This window comes from Malaclemys terrapin, chromosome 22 (genome assembly GCF_027887155.1).
Source record: "Malaclemys terrapin pileata isolate rMalTer1 chromosome 22, rMalTer1.hap1, whole genome shotgun sequence".
NCBI lineage: Eukaryota > Metazoa > Chordata > Testudines > Emydidae > Malaclemys > Malaclemys terrapin.
The window spans coordinates 16,529,900-16,548,062 of record NC_071526.1 but is presented as its reverse complement, the minus strand read 5'-3'; the positions used below and the strand labels follow the sequence as shown (position 1 = coordinate 16,548,062).

At 52.1% G+C, this 18,163-nt stretch overlaps 2 protein-coding genes across 3 annotated transcripts in view; both read left to right on the top strand.

Moving 5' to 3' along the window:
* KIAA0319L (KIAA0319 like) overlaps nucleotides 1–8,296 on the top strand; it is a 54,547-nt gene extending 46,251 nt beyond the window's left edge. For both annotated transcript variants that reach the window (XM_054011552.1, XM_054011553.1), the window contains 4 exons: nucleotides 99–221; nucleotides 1,017–1,107; nucleotides 2,084–2,175; nucleotides 4,496–8,296. In XM_054011552.1, the coding sequence (XP_053867527.1) occupies nucleotides 99–221; nucleotides 1,017–1,107; nucleotides 2,084–2,175; nucleotides 4,496–4,683 (494 nt within the window). In that variant the 3' untranslated portion in view covers nucleotides 4,684–8,296. The remainder of the gene's footprint in view (nucleotides 1–98; nucleotides 222–1,016; nucleotides 1,108–2,083; nucleotides 2,176–4,495) is intronic.
* Nucleotides 8,297–15,566: 7,270 nt separating this feature from the next.
* Nucleotides 15,567–18,163, top strand: part of LOC128827738 (uncharacterized) — a 35,721-nt gene continuing 33,124 nt past the window's right edge. Inside the window, exons 1-2 of the mRNA XM_054011819.1 lie at nucleotides 15,567–15,699; nucleotides 16,880–17,062. The gene's annotated coding sequence lies outside the window, so the exon portion shown is untranslated. The remainder of the gene's footprint in view (nucleotides 15,700–16,879; nucleotides 17,063–18,163) is intronic.

Below are 18,163 nucleotides of genomic sequence, written 5' to 3'. Positions count from 1 at the left end.
CGCCATTTTATTCTTTTGTACTATACCAGTTCTAAATCATGTGCTGTCTGTTGCTTAAGTCTCAGTCTAACCTCACTCTCAGCCATTCCTGTCCACAGCATGCCAGCTGAATTGCTCCGAGCATGGGCGCTGCGATTCCTTCACCAAGCGCTGCATCTGTGACCCGTTCTGGATGGAGAACTTCATCAAAGTGCAGATGGGGGAGGGCGAGAGTAACTGTGGTATGTGCAGTCTGGAGGGTCCGGGGGGAAGGGGGATGATTTCCTTTCTTGAAAAGGGCTGCGTGGAAGGAGCGGAGTGCTGCCTAGTTGAACAGATGGTGCATGAAACCCCTGGCCGTGCTGAAGAGCAGTTGTCTTCCAGCGTTAATTCAGCTGGGTTTTTCCTAACATCCAGTTACCTGGATTTGGGGCCCAGTGTGGTTAATGGCAAAACTCTCATTGATTTTAATGGGAGCAGAAGCAGAGTCCTTATCCTGGTCAGTGAATATTTGGTAGGGAAACTGATCTCCAAAGCCCTCAGATGATAAACTCCGACGAGAAGAGTTGAGTCCTTTTTCAGCATACGGCTAGCACCCCGGTCCTTTCCCTGGCTCACACAGCAAAGTGGACTCGCTGCCCATGCTTCTGCCTCCATTAAAGGAAATCTAATGCCAACCTTTTGTGTGATTATGCTACAGAAGCAGAATTCACTGTTAAACCAGACCGATGCTTCCCTGCCATGGAGGACTAACTTTTTAATAAGTTAATACATAGTGGGAGAAGTGTCTTGCAAGTGGCATGGGCAACAGAGACACGAGCAAAGAGAGGGCCTGGAAAATCAGCTCTGAAATGTGTCATTTCCCTAGAGAAGTTAGTGCTAGAGCTGGCAATAGAATGCTGGTCTCTTGAATGCTATTAAGTGATGAGGCTCCTTTTTGTGATGATTGACCTTCTACAAGACGTCTCACCTAAAGTCCCAGCTATGAACTGCGTGAGATGCTAAGTTGTGTATCTCTTGGGTTTTTTTGGTCACAGAATGGAGTGTGCTGTATGTGATCATTGCGTCCTTTGTCATTGTGGTTGCCTTTGGAATCTTATCCTGGACTGTGGTCTGCTGTTGTAAAAGGTAATAACTTGAGCCCTTAAACTAGGGATCTCAAACTCCATTTACCTTAGGGCCAGTGCCAGTCCTCAATCCTCTCAGCGGGCCAATAATGTCACTCATGCCCCCCAAAACTCCCCTCCTCCCCCCCACCTGCCTAAGGCTCTGGGAGGGAGTTTGGGTGCAGAAGGGGTGAGGGGTGTAGGCTCTGGGAGGGGATCGGGGGTGTGATGCTTACCTGGGTCTCCAAGGCGGGGCGGGCCAGGGGGCTTCTGCGCGCTGCTTCCTCCAGGCACTGCCCCCACAGCTTCCCGTTGGCCGCAGGGGCACTCAGGGTGGGGGCAGCACGCACTCCGGGGCCGCAGGGAGGGGCTGGCAGACACATGGAGCAAGCAGGCAGACGCCGCTTAGCTCCACTGCACTGCCGGGGCCCCGGGACATTTTAAATTGCCTGTGGGGGGAGCGCCCGGGGGCGGCAGGTGGGGCCAAGGGAGAGACCTGGTCCCAAAACTGCTGGAGCCATTGGGGAGGTTCGCTGGCCGCAGGTGGCCCGTGGGCCGTGAGTTGGAGACCCCTGCCTTAAACCCTCATCTCTGACACTTCAGTGCGTGTAGCTACCTCCTGAGTCCGAGGTCTTGCAAACGGATAGTCTAAGCAGGTCACTTTACATAGGCTCTGTTATTCCCGTATCTAAAAGTGTGTCATTTGTTGCCAATTTAGAAAGAATGGAGTGTAAACAATGGTGTAATGAGGGGAGAGTAGGGCGGAGGGGTACAGGTGAAACATAAAGGTCCTAGAACTCAAGGTTCAATTTGGATGCAAGATTTTGATTAGCGTAAAATTGTGCGACCAAAGTAACTTTTTTTTAATATAGTGTTCTCTCCTATGGATAAAACTGGAAACAAGTTATACAGCTCTTACGTTTAGATCTTTTCCTGTCTGGGTTTGTCTAAATATGAACTTCAGACTAACTTTTTTCCTCCTCCCCCTCCCCGTCCAGGCGGAAAGGAAAACCCAAAAGGAAAAGCAGATACAAGATTTTGGATGCCACAGATCAGGAGAGTCTGGAGTTAAAACCAAACCTCAAAGCAGGTAAAACATGAGAGAAGATCTTAACGTTTGCAGAATGCTGACACAAGAAATCCCGCTCCTGCGGATGTAAAATCGCAGTGTGAAACTAGCATGGTATTGAGTAGTGATGACGATGCTAAGAAGGTCTGGACTCTTGCTTCAGATCTAGAGACTGGTCACTTAGTCAAAGCATCAAAACCTCTTTGGTCTAGAAGAAAGGCTGGAAACTGCCTAAGAATAGTCTCTGTCCTGGTATTTCCAGCTTCTGTCACGTTAGAAAAAGCACATGAACAGCCACTCCTGGTATTGCGGTACTTCCGGTTCTGAACCCAGCCAGATCCAAGCAGTGACGAGATGGGCAAAACCGTAACCAAAATCTGTTTCTGTAAAGAGTTTGGGGCTCAATTCTTGGGCCTTATTTGAACACATTTACTCATCTCTAGCAGGATTAAAAACACATTGCCCTCATTAAACCTTTCGGCTGGATCCCAGAGCTGAGACCCTGACACATACGCGTTGCAGCTGAGAAATGGAGCGGCATACTGGGTTTGGACTGGCCAACGAACAGCAGGAAGTAATTTGACTTCTCAAAAGGCTCCTGCACAGCCTGGTCTGTTCTTCTGACGATAGGCTCTGTGATTTTTCTCTCTCTTCTCCCCTCCTCCCCCCCCCCCCCCCAAATCCTCCAGCCTAAAATGTCCATTTAAAAATATCCCAAGAGTCTATGTCAAAGTTAATTGTTCCCTCTTGTCGTTGCCGTAGGACAACTAGGCAATGGGGCTGTGTGCAGAGAGGTTCTCGTAACTGTAGTGAGTATGAACTGGGGTGGGTGGATGGGAAGGGGCCTAAGCAAAGAGTTTTTAAACCTCTAGATTCCTTGGGATCACAGGTTTGAAGGCCTGCCATGCTGGCTAGGAAGACTGATGTCCCCCATGGGAACAAGAGCTTTTAAAAACCCAGGTTGTGCATGCTCTGTGTAAACACAGAATCCATTGGCCTTTTCCACCAGGATAGGGTTCATCCCTGTGTCCTGGGCCAGTATTTCCCTCCCCCCTCTCACCTGGTGCATCCTGCTGGTTGTCACCCTCCACGCCAGAGATGGCTGCATTTGTTATGCAGGTGATCTAGAAATGGTGTGTTTGTATCTGTAGAACGCCTGCACCGAATCATTGCTGCTGGGGAATGTGGCTGAGGGTAGGAGGAAGAGGTTGCAAAGCATGTGTAGAACTTACACACACCCTCCAAAGAGTGAGAGAGATTTTAGCTCTTAAAATAATTCTTACTAATGAGACTCTTCACCTACTGTTTGTATGAAAGGGAGAGGTTGTTTTAACAGTGCATGGAAAATAGTCCTTAATCTTTGTTTGCTAGCTGAAAATAATTGCTCATCCTAGTATTCTCCTACTTAATGGCATTCCAGCAAAGTGAACAGTACCTAATGATGCAGTGGAGGGTATTGCCATGTCTGTGGGAGCAATGCATCCTGAAAGCCCAAGTCTGAATGCCATTGAAGAAAGCGGGTGCTTCCCCCTCCCATAACATGCCCACCCAAGTTAAGTCTATCTGGCAACTAGCACCGAAGAGCCTGACCACCAAACAAAGGGCTTATTGTGCCACCATCACTCTGTGGCAAATGTACCTCAAACTCTCACTTTTCACTAGTAACTAAATTCCCTCCTTGATGCTTCAGATATTGTCTGCTAAGCAGAATGTCTCTTTGCCCAGTTACATATGGGAACGTTCCCACTTCCAGAGCAAATGTTGCATTTCACCATAAAGTAAAAGCTGAAATCTAAATTACTTCCTCTGTTGACAGTATCAGTAAACATGTCTCTCCTCCGCCCTTGTGAATTTAATCTTAATTCAGCCCATTAATTTACCTTCCTTCCCTGGCAGGCCGGAGGAGAAGCAGTGATATTCTGTCACACCCCTGCCTACTCTTTACTACAGCCTCTAACCCCAATAGAACTATATCTAGGCAGTGCCCTCTCCGAAGGGCAGTGAGGTGTGACAGCCCCAAACACCTCTCATCCACCCTGACAACCTCACCAATTTCTCTGCATGTTGTGTCCTGGAGCATCTCAACATGAATGTGTGACCCTGATTGTGTCACGATGCCTGAAACAAATTCAGGGGTGGTTTCTTGTCCCGCAAGCTCGGTGGCTCTTGGAGGGAGTTGGGGGATAGCTCCAGGAGACTCCGCTGAGTTCTGGACGGATGATCTGTGCCTAATAGCAGCACCGAGTGAGCCTGCGATCCCTTCTCCTGTTCGCTCTAGTGTATGTTACTGAGAACGTTGAAAGTGTTTCTAATGTGGGATTCTCTTTGGCTTCTTTCAAAGGCAGCAGACAGAAAGCTCAGGTCCTCAACACCAGCCTGATGCACTCCGAATCTGAACTGGACAGCGACGAAGCCATCTTCACATGGCCGGACCGAGAGAAAGGGAAACTACTCCGGAGTCAGAATGGCTCCCTGCGCAATGGACAGGTGCTGCCCAAACCGAAGAACCAGAGGGAAGAGATCTTATAGCCAAGCCCTAAGTCACCTTTAGCTAGGGGACCGAGCGAAAAGGGGGGCAACTCCATTCCCCTGTCCCAGGGGGGCCCTTGGAGACCAGCTGGATCGTGATAGGTCAAAGCTGCTAACTTATTTCATGGAAACTACCTTTGTTTTTGTGGTTCGACTAGAACTGGTTGTACTTGAATCCTGACTTCAAGGGAAATCAAAGGGAGGAAAAGGAACTGTGAAATACAGACTACCTGGCATCTGGAATGCAACAGGACAGAACCACTTACCACAGCTGTGAAAGCACAGACCCACCCACCTCCTACTGCAATGGAGGCAAAATTCCCATGGACCTTCAGTCTTCTCCCCACTGGAGGTTTCTTCTCTCTGAAGGAGGGTCAGGGAGAGCCGTGCTTTGGGCTCCCATCAGACCACCACAGCCTCCAATAGTGATGGCACACTGACTGACCTTTTTAAAAAAGAAAAACAAACCTAGCTCACATGCTACGTCAGCTGCAGAAAAAGCTTTCCCCCCCTCTCTACCCCACCCCTCTCCACTGATTTAAGCACCATTTTCTAAAAAATTAACCTTGTCCTTTCACACCAGCTAACCGCGTGGAGTGGGGGACATTCAAAATACCGCGCTCACCCAGAATGGGCTGCTTCCGTTCACAGCTATTAGGGGGTTGTAATTGTTTTAAATTGTTAGTCTTGTCATTGGGAATGGAGATAAAATGGCACCTAATCAGATGCCGAAGACTTAGCTGGAGTGAACAGCCCAGCTCCAGAGTCTGTGCTAGCCAGCTGAACGGGCCACCCCATCCCTGCAGCCAGCCCTTCTGGGTTCGTACCAGACCCAGGGGATTGTTTGCTAATGGGAAGGAGAGTGCCTGCCTTTCTGGTATCTGTGACTAATAGCTTAATTCCAAAGCCCTGAGATGTTTATTCAGCTCCACGGCACACTGTGTAGATTCTGAAACGCTTCTACGTGTGCTCAGTAACACTGTAGAATATCAGTACTGCCCTCCCTGCTGTAAGATGCCATGACGCTGTCCTTTCTTCTAACACTTAAACACGTCAAAGACAAACATGGGTGGATACCTTCACTCCCTGATGGCTGGACGTCCCCCTCCAGCTGGCACCTCGGTAGCCTTTTGTTGTGCTGTCATTGAGTAGTCCTGTGTATGCTCCTAGCATTGAATTGTTTTGACTGACGGCTGACATGCACACTTCAAATTTATTAACTGACTGAAACAGGGACCATTCAAATCCTCTTTGCCTGAATACCTGCAGGTGGCTCCCAGAGGCACGTCCCGGTATGGAGTGTGTCCTCGGTGGGCAGCGTGGTTCTGGACTACAGGTCCCTTTCAGTCAATGACAACGTGGAGTTGAGTGATTGTGTGTGACGCTCCCTCCCCATTGCCATGTCTGTCTCAACATGCTGCTTTCTTGAGCCAAACCTCCATCCTTGGCAAGTGTTTGCCCTTTTCATTGGGGTGTCAGATGCCTCTGCCCCTCTAGGAGGAGTACTTAGTTCATGGCCTTTCTTTGTGTTTAATTAAACTGGTAACTTGTTTCATTGGCTTCCTTTTTTGGATACTGAAAGACAAAAGGCTTTAAACTCCTAAATTGTATTTATATTGCTGCACTACTGACTTGCGTTGAACCAGATGAAGATTAAAGGCACTATTTAATTTGAGGGAGTGTTCCCCATTGAATGTAGTCATGGCTGCTGCTAACTTAATGTTTCCGTGCAATCGGATGTCTTCCTTAGGCACAAGTGTTGGATTTTGTGTTTATTTCTACTTGGCTAATAAGACATGAGCATTTTGCCCAATTGACTTAGGCCAGCCGTAGTTCTTGACCTCACTCGATAGTGCACTGTAGCGTGGACTGCACTTCTAGCACGCAGCATGTGTGCGCTCCTGTTCCTCTCTCCAGACTTCTGTGGTGGGCTCAGCCTGGGTGTTCTCCCCCTAGGTGATGGGACCCCCAACATGTTGCCATAATCCCACATCCACTCCTGCCTTTCCCCCACCACCCAGGGCGAAGGTAACACCAGACTTCTCCATTTAAAGGGACACAGTCAAGTTAAAAATCACACTTCTGTCTGAAATTTACTGTTGCTGTGAGTAGTACTGAAACCTATGGGCAGGGTGTCATCCATGAAACTCTTTTAAATTGATGGTAGATATCCCTTTAATCCTCTCCTCCTTTAGGCACATACTTTAAGCTTGTCACTCCCCTTTCGTCCTGGGGAGGTCCTCCCTGCAGGGAATTCTCAGCCTGTTTGCAGCAGTGAAGCTTTTAGGGATTCTTTTGCTGCAGAAATCAGTACCTCTCACAGGAGATGCATGGTGTGCCTTTACACTGGCGCTCTGCCTTCCTGTGTCGGAAGGGGGAAGCATTCAAACCTGTCCAGCTATTACTTGACAGCACCTTTGTTTAGCTGAGGGTTTTTTCCTTCCTCCCGTTTCACTGTGGGAACTGACCACTTACACTGAAGTGCTTTAGTTGGCTGACTGCACCCTTGGCGATAGAATAGTTGTTTCCTGCCTGGCATGGAGACGACATGCATTTTGCAGAAGACGATAGGCCTTCTACAGACTCCTTGCTAACCAGTTTTGGTAGGAGAGCTTCCTGTCCTTAGTCATTTGTCATCTCAAAATGCAGGCTTATGACCGCAGATCACAAGTCCCGAAAGTTAGATTTCCTGCTTGCCATTAGTATTCTTTTATTGTGCAACATGCCCCCTGTGCAGGAAACACCCCCTCAGCCACCCCCCAAAAAAACCCTGTTCTGCACTTCAGATATTAACCCTTTTGTGCCTCTAAATTGCTTCACCCTAACAGAAGTTACAAAGAAGTATGTACAGTACATACACATGCCCTCACTGTGCACTGATAAGTGTGAGAAGCTTTTCATAAATGAATTTGGAATCTAGGAGACTAATGTCAATCAAGGGACAAGAGGTCAGTGAAAAACCCTGACAAGCAGGAGATGGAGTGAAAATCTCCATTAGGGTGGAAGAGGGTGTGGGCAGATTGTCTGCTTGGAAAAAGACAACAGCCCATGTTAGAGAAGATCCTCCTCTGATGTAGGAGTGTGTACAACGAAAGCATTAGTTTAAAATCCTGTAACTCCCTTTCCTCCTCCCCGAGGGTTTTATTAATATCATTGCTCATTTGTTACCTAAGTACCCTGATCCTAGTTTGACCTTGCAATAAGAAGTTTTCTGCATGGCTATGCATTATAATTTCACAGTTAGAGACTCTATGGCTACAAGTTACCCATGTGTGGAAGTTAAAAGCTGAGACATCTGGTAGATGAACCATCCGCTGAATTTGATTTTGTTTTCCTCGCTCTTCAGTGTAAATGTACTTCAGACACACACTTGTGTTTAGTAAAGATGTTTGAGTCAGAGGCCAGAATCTCTTGCAATGTTGAGATCCAGTTTTAAATAGTTTGTTCTGATTTTTTTCCTTGTTCTGTACACTGGAGCTGCCCAACCTGTCTGACCTTTAATTTCATGTTTGTTTGATTGCAGTGTCACTTGGATCAAGACTGGAAAATGATTTTTTAAAAACCACGTTTCTTGCAAATAAAAGGGGAAGTTGTTTTGCTGCTGCTTATTTTACTTCTGGCTCCTGTGTCTCTCTAGATATACTTTGAGGGGGTGTCTAAACCAGGCATCCCAAATGTGGGGCTCTTCCATTTGAAAAATACGCTGCCTACAGTCACTCAAATATCCTTTTGTTCCCTTTTCCCTATCTTCAGTGTCTGCAAAGCACTTTTGAACCATTAATAACAATGGTGCTGCCGCTGCCTTGCCCAGCTGAGTGTTGTATTTGCAACTTGTCACGAGCTGGATGCAATATTCTAAATGTGCAGATGGCTGAAACATGCTTCACCTAGAACTCAGAGGCTGCTCGAGACTGGCTTGGAGCATCCTGTGCTGGGTCTTGTAGGTCTTGCCTAGACACGGTTCTCTGTGTTAGCCAGGGAGGGCCCAGAGTCCGCAATATAAAACGTCATGGGTTTTATGAAACCCACCAAAGATGCTTTGGGTGCGTGCCCCTACTTTAGTGCCAATAGCTATTGTCTGTTAATGAGCTTGACAGAGCTGCTGAGAATGATCTCTTCAACTCCCACCTCTTGTGCTAACTTTCCATCTGTTTCAGGGCGGTTACCTTGAGAGACAATCCCACTAACTGCTCTTGACTCGACTTCTTGCTTTTCAGGCTAGGACTGAAGAGGAAATTCAGTAAAGACAAACGCAAGCTACTGCTTCACTTAGGAAGGAAAAATCAAATGCACAACTACACAATGGGGAATAACTGTCTAAGTGGTAGAACTGCTGGCAGGGACCTGGGGGGTTATAATGGATCACAAACGCAATACGAGTCGTCAGTGTGATGCAGCTGCAAAAAAAACCGTGACTATGATTCTGGGGTGTATTAACAGGAGTGTTGTATGTAGGACAGAGGAGCTAATAGTCCCGTTCTACCCGGCACTGGTGAAGCCCTAGCTGGAGTAGTGTGTTCAATTCTAGTGCCACACTTTAGGAAGGATGTGGACACTTTGGAAAGAGTCCAGAGGACAGCAATGACCATGATAAAAGGCTTATAAAACCTGACCTATGAGGAGAGTGTTTAGAAAAAGTTTGGTCTGGAGCAAAGAAGAGGGAGGGGTGACGTGTTAAGGGCTGTTATAAAGAGGACAGTGATTAATCGTTCTCCCTGTCCATGGGAGGTAGGACAAGAAGTATTGGGCTTAATCTGCAGCCAGGGAGATTTAGGTTAGATATTAGGACTAACTTTCTAACTCTAGGGGTAGTTTGGCTCTGGGACAGGTGTCCAAGCGGCGTTGTGGAATCCCAGTCACTGGAGGTTTTGAAGAACAGGTTGGAGAAACACGTAACAGGGCTGGTCTGGGTTTACTTGATCCTGCCACCTCTCTAGGTCCCTCCCAGCCCCACATTTCTGAGTCTGTGATTGCTCAGCCCTCTGCTGTGGTCCTCCTCTGTTAGAGGACACTGCTGATATACTCCAAAGGCAGCCTCTGTGCTGGTGAGCAATACGGTGGGAGTTGATGCTGGTGGCACACAGGCTCTAGCCCTAGGACACCCCTCCTCCCCCCATCTCTGACATCCAGCCATGTGCTTTAGCCGCAGAACCAGCCCTAAGTGCAAAGGCTGCCGCAGTCCCTGGCAAAAAAGCCCTGACAACTAAGATTTCCAAGGCTGGGCGTGGAGGGAGAGCGCTTCATGTGCATCCGCTGAGGGCTGCTCTAAGGAAGCAGGAGGAGATGCAAATGTGGACTATTGATTTCACTGGAAAGCAAAATTGCTGAAGCTTCAGGGATCGAGCTTCAACAAAGTGTCCCGGCGCACGGGCTGTCTGTACCTCCTGATGAAGCTGAGGAAGGTTTATTAATTAGTGCAGTCCTTGAAAGAGATTAACGGGGCTGCCCTGCTGTCCGTGAAAAGAGTTGCTGTAGAGATTGCAGCAGCCGGAAGGAGCCTGTGTGACATTAGGGGGCTGGTTTGTTTCAACAAGTGGAGGGAATTCACCTCTTTCCCCCTCGCCAGCCCACGCCATCTAGGTTACTGTACAATTTATAAACCGTGCACTGGCGTATACGCGCCTGCTGCTGCCAGCAGTTGCTCCAGGAGATGACCCGGCCGTGCACTGTGCTACCTGGGCACAGCCCCTGCTCCTGAGGGCAGCCTCTTCCCTCCCTTTGCTGGCTTAGGCTCAATTTCCAATTGGCTCAAAAAAAAACAAACCTTAAATTTCTCTGGTTGTCTAATGGTTCCAAATGGCCCCATCTGCCCCAGGCCCCTTAAGCTCTCCCCATCTCCTAGTCCCTGGAGCTATGGGGCAGGATCTGGCCACCTGAAAGCCAGATTGTTACCACGTGGCAACAGCCCTACCGCTTTTTCATCATTTTTAAGTTACAGCTTCCTAAAATGGCCACTGTCTGTACTGGGCTGGCTTGATTATCACTTCACAAGTGTGTTTTCACTCACTTAATTGGCCTCTCAGAGTTGGTAAGACAACTCCCACCTGTTCATGCTCTCTGTATGTGTATATATATCTCCTCAATATATGTTCCATTCTATATGCATCTGATGAAGTGGGCTGTAGCCAACGAAAGGGCTTATGCTCTAATGTGCCACAAGTACTCCTGTTCTTTTTAAAATGACCACGTCTCAACTTTTTCCGCTCCAGGATCCTCCCTGCCCATCTAGCCAGGATCCCCCACCCACTTAGCACCATGGGCTGGCCATGACCCTGAGGCTGAGTTCATGTTCTTACTCAACCCCCACCTGGGGTCCTGGCTTTTTACCTTAGGTGGGGAACAAACCACCCCTTAGCTCTGGGGCGAAAGCTTTGTAGCCAGCACTGCCCCTAGTGGAGATTCATCAGCATTGCACCTGGTGAGATCACAGGTGGGGTCTAGTGGTAGCCTGCTGGATGAATCCCAACCCTGTCCTCTGTGCATTAGGCCACGCTGCCTCTCCCTAATCTAAGCGTCCAATGAGACAGCAGGTGCCTCCTGCTGATGAAAAGAGCTAGGTATTAGTATCATTAGCCTGTGGTGTGCATTGGGGTAGGGACTGACACTCTGTTCTGTTTGTACAGCGCCTAGCGCAACGGGGCATAGAACTCTGACGGGAGTCCCTAGTGCAACCTCAACACAAAGGAAGAATGACTAACCCTGAGGCTCTGACACCTTCTCTGCTGGACTGTTCATTACACCAGTGCGGCCCCATTGATAGAGCTGCACCCTCTGCAAGCCCTCGGTATGGGGGTAAGCTGGAAATTGCAGGTTATTTTTTGCCCCAAGGCAGCAGCGCTGCACAAGGGGTCTGCACTGGCCCCCAACCCCCCTCCTCTTGGGACCTTCAACTCAGCATCTGCTCTCCCCTCTCTTGAGAGGCAGCTACAGCTCACGTGGGGATGCCGTTAGCCAAGTCCTCCAGAGACCCTGCCATGGTCCTGCAGCACCAAGCCTGTCTCTCCTGATGTACCAGGCAAGGGGAGGAGCTATCCAAGGCCCAAACTGACAATATCCCTGGGGGCGGTTGCACTCTGGTTGTGTCACCAAAACGAAAACCACCCCCTAGCCCTCTGCAGCATGTTTGCTGGGCTCCCTTGCTCTGCCTCTAGGGATGTGTGTGGTGCTGAGAGCCCGGTGTTTAGGGTAAGGTCTGCCAGCAGCCCCTTCCAGTTTTGCAGGGAGGCCAGGCCAGGAGAAAGCCCAAGGCCTGGCAGTGAAGCAAGCCCAAAGACTTTTCTTTCCCTGAGGGAAAGTTTAGACAAACATTTAAAAATCTTTGTACCTAGAGACGCTGTAGTGGTCATCTTGTCAGCAAGGTTCAATGTACCATCTCCCCCTGCCCAGCTCGGGGGTGCCCAGCTGCAGTTAAGACTCACCCTGGTTTCCACAGTCCAGGATTGCCTTGCTATTACCTTGGACGCTAGGTGGTGATTTAGCTGCACTTGCTAATGAATTCGCACTGACACCATAAAGGTTAACGACCTGCTCATTAACAAGAGAAGATGGATTTGAAGGGGAAATTATTCTAATAATTGTTGTAGCCAACTCCTGTGAATGACAGCGGCTGGTTGTGCTGCGCCGGTTCCCACCCGCACGTTACATTAACAGCAGGGTAACACCTGCACTGCCAGCTGCTTCTGGAGCTCATCAGATCCAGGGGACGGTTGCTGCCACGTCTGTTCTGCTGGGGCCACAGGATGCAGGGGGAACAGCCGCGCTCAGGGATGGCTCTGTTGAGAGGCGCACGGGTCTGCAGGCTGGGGCAGACTGGGATACTGGCCTGGTATGGGGGGAGCAGCCTGCGAGGGTGGGGCCAGCTGAGGTGCTGAGTATGGGGGTGTTGAAGCTGCTTCGTGGATCCGGCTGCCCTGAGCCCATTTGCGCTGGGCAGGGCGTCTAGGCAGGTGCCAGGTGGATACTCAGCGTGGGTAAAGGCCAGACTTCATGCTGCTTGCTGTCGAGTCTCAGGGCCTTGATTTAAGGAGACCCCGTCTCTAAGGGGCAGAGCCGCCTGCCCAGTGACTCCAGGAGACCTCAGGCCCATTACTGTTTGCATTACGGTAGCAACAAGAGTCCCCAGCTGAGACAGGGGCCCCCAGTGCGCCGGGCGCTGCACGAGCCCGGACCGAGACGTGGGCCCCTGCACACAGAGGCCTCTAGTAAGAGGCAGTTCATTCTCCAAAGAGCGTACAACTGAAGGGCGCAAAGGTGGGAGACAGGAAGTGCTATTATCCCCTCTGCATGGATGGGACGCGAGGCCCAGAGAGACGCAGCTTTCCAGGGCTGGTGCAGCCAGTCTCCGAAGTGGAGAGATTTGGACTTCGCTCCCCCAGCAGCACCCGCCAGATTTGCCCCTCGCGTGGGGAGATTCTGCTGCCTAGTGAAGCTTTTCCCTGCAGGTCCTCCTGGCAGCACGGCTCTCAAGGACCTGCCCTGTCCTTGCACTGAGGCGGAGCTGGGCCCACATGCACAAGGCTCCCCTGGGTGCAGATTCCAGCACAGGGAGAGGCTCCCCTTAAATTCCTGCTGAGCAGGGCAGCAGGAAGGGAGAGGCCCTGAGAAATGCCGGGGTGGGGAAAGTGCATCTTGGTATTGAACTATAATTCATTCATTAATTAGCGCCCCAGCTCTCGTTGTTTGTTATCTGCTCCCCTCCCAGCTCAGCCTGACAGGTGCTGAGACCCACCACAGCTCAGTCTCCTCTGCCTAGTGCTTCCCAAAGCCTTCCCATCGCTGCTCCAAAGCGGGGACCCCTCTGCCAGCGTCCCCTGCCCCAGACATGCTGGATGTGTCACACCCCGGTGTGGTCAGCCTCTGGCTGCCACAGTCCACCCACAGCACGTTAGCTGTCCTCCAGGGGCAACTCTGGGCTTAGGAAGAGGGAGCTTATCACCAGCCTTGGCAGAGGGAACCCCCAGGGCCCCGCTCTGCGCAGCGGAGACACAGGGACTCAAGCAGGTGCAGAGGCAGCTTTCCGACGATACGTCCCACGGGGCCCCTCTGAGTGAGTCTGGACTGTAACGAACTGGCGTTCAGGGGAGCTCACGTGCCTGTGCACCGTGGCCCCCTCCTGGAGGGAATCGGACTGTGTCACTGTGTCTCATAGGCCCCGTACTGCAAACAGAGTCTCCTTTAGCCCAGAGGCCTGTGCTTTAGGGGCAGGAGGATCTGAGGTCTCCCTATCCTTCTCTCTGTTGCTGTGACGTCCTGAGCGGTCATGATGTGCAGTACAGGGCATGTCCTAAGGGGACATGAGGTTGGCTGTGAGTGTGGGACATGCCTCACATGCAGATGCTTTGCCATGCAGAGGGGGAGGCCAGGTAGGCATTGGGGCTGGGCGTAGGCATCCTGCTGCTGGGGACGTTTCACTGGGGCAGGTTCAGATAATGCTGGTGATCAGTACAGCTCTGGCTCCCCTATGCTGTGAGAGCCCCATGCTCCTTAAAGACCTGAGCTGGGGCTGCCAGCCCATGGGATAGCACAAGGGGGCTGGTGACCCAGGTGTGTGAAACCTTCCCCATCTCTTGGGCTAAAGTGGACCCTGGAATTAATCCTATAGCAGGTTTCAAGCCCTTTAATTTCCTGGCATGTTTGCTGTAGTTTAATCTGGTATTTCAGGTGACTTTTGTTATGTTCACAACCCCCACGCAGAGAAATTAGAGAAAGGCCTACACATGCTGGCTGGAAGGCTGCAGCGCCCCACTAGATTTCTTAGAATTCAGAATGATGATACTCGGGAACCCAAAAACAGAGAGAGACAAAGCAGGCTGCTCCCTAGGCAGAGAGGCCCAGCTACTCTGATCACAGATTTCCCTACAGAGTCCCCTAGGTTGCAAGCAGGACCAGGAACACATCCAGGTCTTAAAGTGAGCTTGCAATTCCAAGACAGTCCTCCACACCACAGTTCTAGCTGGTTTAGGGCCTAGTTTTCAAGCCCAGGGCCCCAGCTTCCCCTAGCGCATGTGTACACAAGTTGTGTGTGTGTGTGAGAGAGAGAGAGAGAGCGAGCACCTGCCTGACTCCTTGTACATCCAGGTGCAGGCAGGACATGGGTAAACATTGCTGTTTGCTTTGAATGCCCTCATCCGGGAGGTCTGCCTGGGGGCTGCCCATCTGCCTTTGCTACTGCCTTGCATACTTGGCTAGCAGCTTCCACTATGGAAACCAAACAGGGTGTTAATTACCGGGTGCGGTTTGGGGCTAGGAGTTAAGGCCAGAATCTCCAACAGGGCCTAGAGCTGGGGCCCGATTCCGCAGCCTATTGGGTACTGAGCGCACCTGGGGGAATCCAGCCCTCGTTTGGGTTCCTGAAGGGGAGCCAGGCGGTGTGGCTAATCTCCCATGAAGCCCTCGCAAGCCACACGCGTGCCCGCAGCCTGGTGAGCAGCCCAGGGGCCTGCCAGGGCCTGCGCAGCCCCCGAGCAATGTCACCTTCCCACGTGCCAAGGCCCCGCGCTAGCTAGCAGTGAGTCCGTCTTTCCATTGTTCAAAACAATCTCTTTTCCACACTCGCTGCCAAAGCTTTCCCGCTTTCCCCGGCTCCGCACGCTCCAGTATATTTAGCTGCCTCTAGCCTGCTACCTTTCCTTATATAGCAGAGGCCAAACGAATTTCTCACTCTCATTATTAATAGCCTGTGAGGAGTTCTGAGGAGGCTGCCAAAAATAGCAGGCAAACAGTGCGCGGCCGGCCGGGGAGCGGGGCATCAGTGCTGAGGGACAGGCGTGAAGGGCCCTGCCAAGAAAGTGCATTCTGCCGGGGGGAGACATGGGGGGGACTCCTTGTTTTTCTCCTTTTCCAGTTGGTCACTAGAACAAGGTGTCGTGTGTCCCCCTCACCCGTCGACCTCCCCGATACTCCAGCTCGCGCCTGCGGGTGGCTGCAAAGCCTCCTCCTGCGTCTGGGACGTTCTGCAGCTCGGAGGAGCCAGGCTCAAAGCCCAGAGGAGGATGCTGCCGAAAGGAGCTGGTGGAGGTAGGAGCTTGGCTTTAGAGGCTCTCTAATCACTTCGCAGGCGCAAGGCTTTTCACGAATGGGGGTGGGAGGGTCAATATACTAAGAGCAACCTGCATGGCCTGGGACAGCTTTGGGATGGGGGGGTCGAGTCCTTTCCACAGCCCCTCCCCATTCCTCCTTCTCCCCACTGCTTTTCCGCCAAAGGCCGACGGAGCCCTGATCAGTGGGGCTTTGGCATGTCACAAATGAGGGGTATTTGGCCTCCCCACATCTCCCAGAGTCTGGGTGTCAGGGGCTCCAAAAGTCACCCCAGCCCCAGGCGAGCAGGCGGCCCCAGTGCCCGAGGAGCGCAGGCAGAGGGGACCCAAACCCGCCGACACGTTGCTGCGCACGTCAACTTGGAAAAGCCAAACTGAAGTCCAGAGCCGCTGGCGAGAGGCGAAATGCTCCTTGCAGCAGGGTCAGGAGAGCGGCAGCGCACGGCGGGTTCCCTTCTGGACCTTGCCAGCACGCGCCCGGCTACACCGCTGGACCCGGACAAGTCCCCCAAATCCAAAACAACCGAATCCTCATGTCTCCCCAGCGCTGATCAGCCAAAGGTTTTGGACGTCCTCTGACATTCCTGGACCTGAAGCCCTGGCTGCTTTTTGCCTTTCGTGCCGTGGATTGGTTTGATGGCAGCGTCTCTGGGCCCCTGTGGCTGCTTGTGCCCAGGGTCTCCTAGGGCTGCTTCCTGGCCTGCTTCAGCCACTTTGCAGCTCTCCGTGGGCGTGGGAGCGGGGCGAAGTCACTGCTGCAGCAGGGCTGCGGGGGGCTCAGAACTGTCCGGCCTGGACTTCGCGTCTGCCGGCGAAAGGGGAGAGGCACAGGCCTCTTGCAATTGCTCACCCGTGACAATATTTACTGGTAAATAAAGAGGCTGGAGGATTCATTAGCGTCGATCTGTGCAGCTCCCTCGCCGTCTGCCTTGCAGCCGGGCATGGTTGTGTGTGTGTGGAAGGGGTGGGACTCGGCTTGGGATGGGGAGGTGAATTCTGCCTGCAGCAGCAGAGGAAGGGGAAGCCCCAGCAAGGAACGAGGCTCCTTTATACAGAAGAGGGGAGCATCTTTACCTATGTGCACCTGGAGGTGTCTGCAGGCCAGGCCGGGGCTGCCTTTACATCTCCTCTCTCCCCTCCCTCCCTCCCTCCCTCGCAAGGAACTTCTCAAGCTGAACTGCGAGGACGCTGCATGCTCCTCGGGAACAGAATGCAGACAAGCTGAAGGAGTTCTGTGGCAAAGTCAAGATGAGCAGGCAAGTGCCGGGAACTGGCAGGCGACACCACCGCTCCCGGGTGCCGGCGCTCCAGCCCCAGACAGAAGTGGAATCACCTTCAGGACAGTAAGTGGCTCAGCACTGGGGAGGGGGCCAGAAATCGGGATGCTGGGGACTGCAGGGCGGGGGAAGCTGGGTTTCCCTGTGCTGAGCGTTTAACCTTCACTAGTACAAGGCTGGTGCCTGGGCTCCCAGCTCCCACGCCGGAGATGCCTTTTGTTATTTGCAGCCTCTGCGCTAGACACTGATCATCAGAACCGTAATCAGCATTTTACTTGGGCTTTGACTCCTTGCAGCAGCTTTGCAGAGTGGGGGGGGGGGGCTGAGTCTCAGCCGTGCGTGGGAGGAGAAGGGGCTTGTAGTCTCAGCAAATGTCCTGCAGCAGGGTTAGGGGTGGCTGCGGTCCTCCTGCTACCCCACCCCCTAATTTGCTTGGGCCCAGCGGAGGTGCCCTGGGATCGGCACCCCTGGCAAAAGCAAAGAATCAGGGTCATCGGCAAACTCTCCGCAGGAACCGGGGGCTGCAGGGCAGCACGAAGCAGGCTCCGCACCACCCTGGCGCTCGGGGTACGTGTGCGGGCCCCCATAGTGTCTGCACGGAGCAGGTGATAACAGGCAATGCTGTGTGGGGCCGGCAGCCTGGTCTTTAGAGACCCTGCGCCTGTTGTGGGGGAGAGAGCCTGAGCCATAAATCACCCGCCTGCAGTCAGCAACACGGCGGGGTCCCCCAGAACGGGGTGCAGGGCAAATCCTCTGGGGGCCAGGACAAGGAGGAGCATCCTCTGCGTTAGCGAAGGGATTCCAGCTCTAACTTCTGGGCTCCTGATCCCCATATTCTGCACATGCCCATGGAGGATTGTCATGGCAGGATGGGGCTCCTCCGGGCTAGCCGTCAATCAGGCCCCACCGTCGCATTGTCACGTTGGTTTGAAGCAGGGGGAGGAGGGGTTTCTCCTGCCATCGGCAGGTCACTTCGCAATTTCCTAGCCAAGCTGGTTTCTTCGGAGTGGGGGCAGAGGACCCTGAAGTGAGCATGGGGGAGAGGGGTGCGCCCGGGAAGGAGATAGCCCTCTCACCCAGCACCCAGCTCTCTGCCGGGTTGTGTGTCTCTCTCTTTTTAGCCGCTTGCTCTGACGAAGTGGCTAATGCAGTTGGTTTACAATGGAT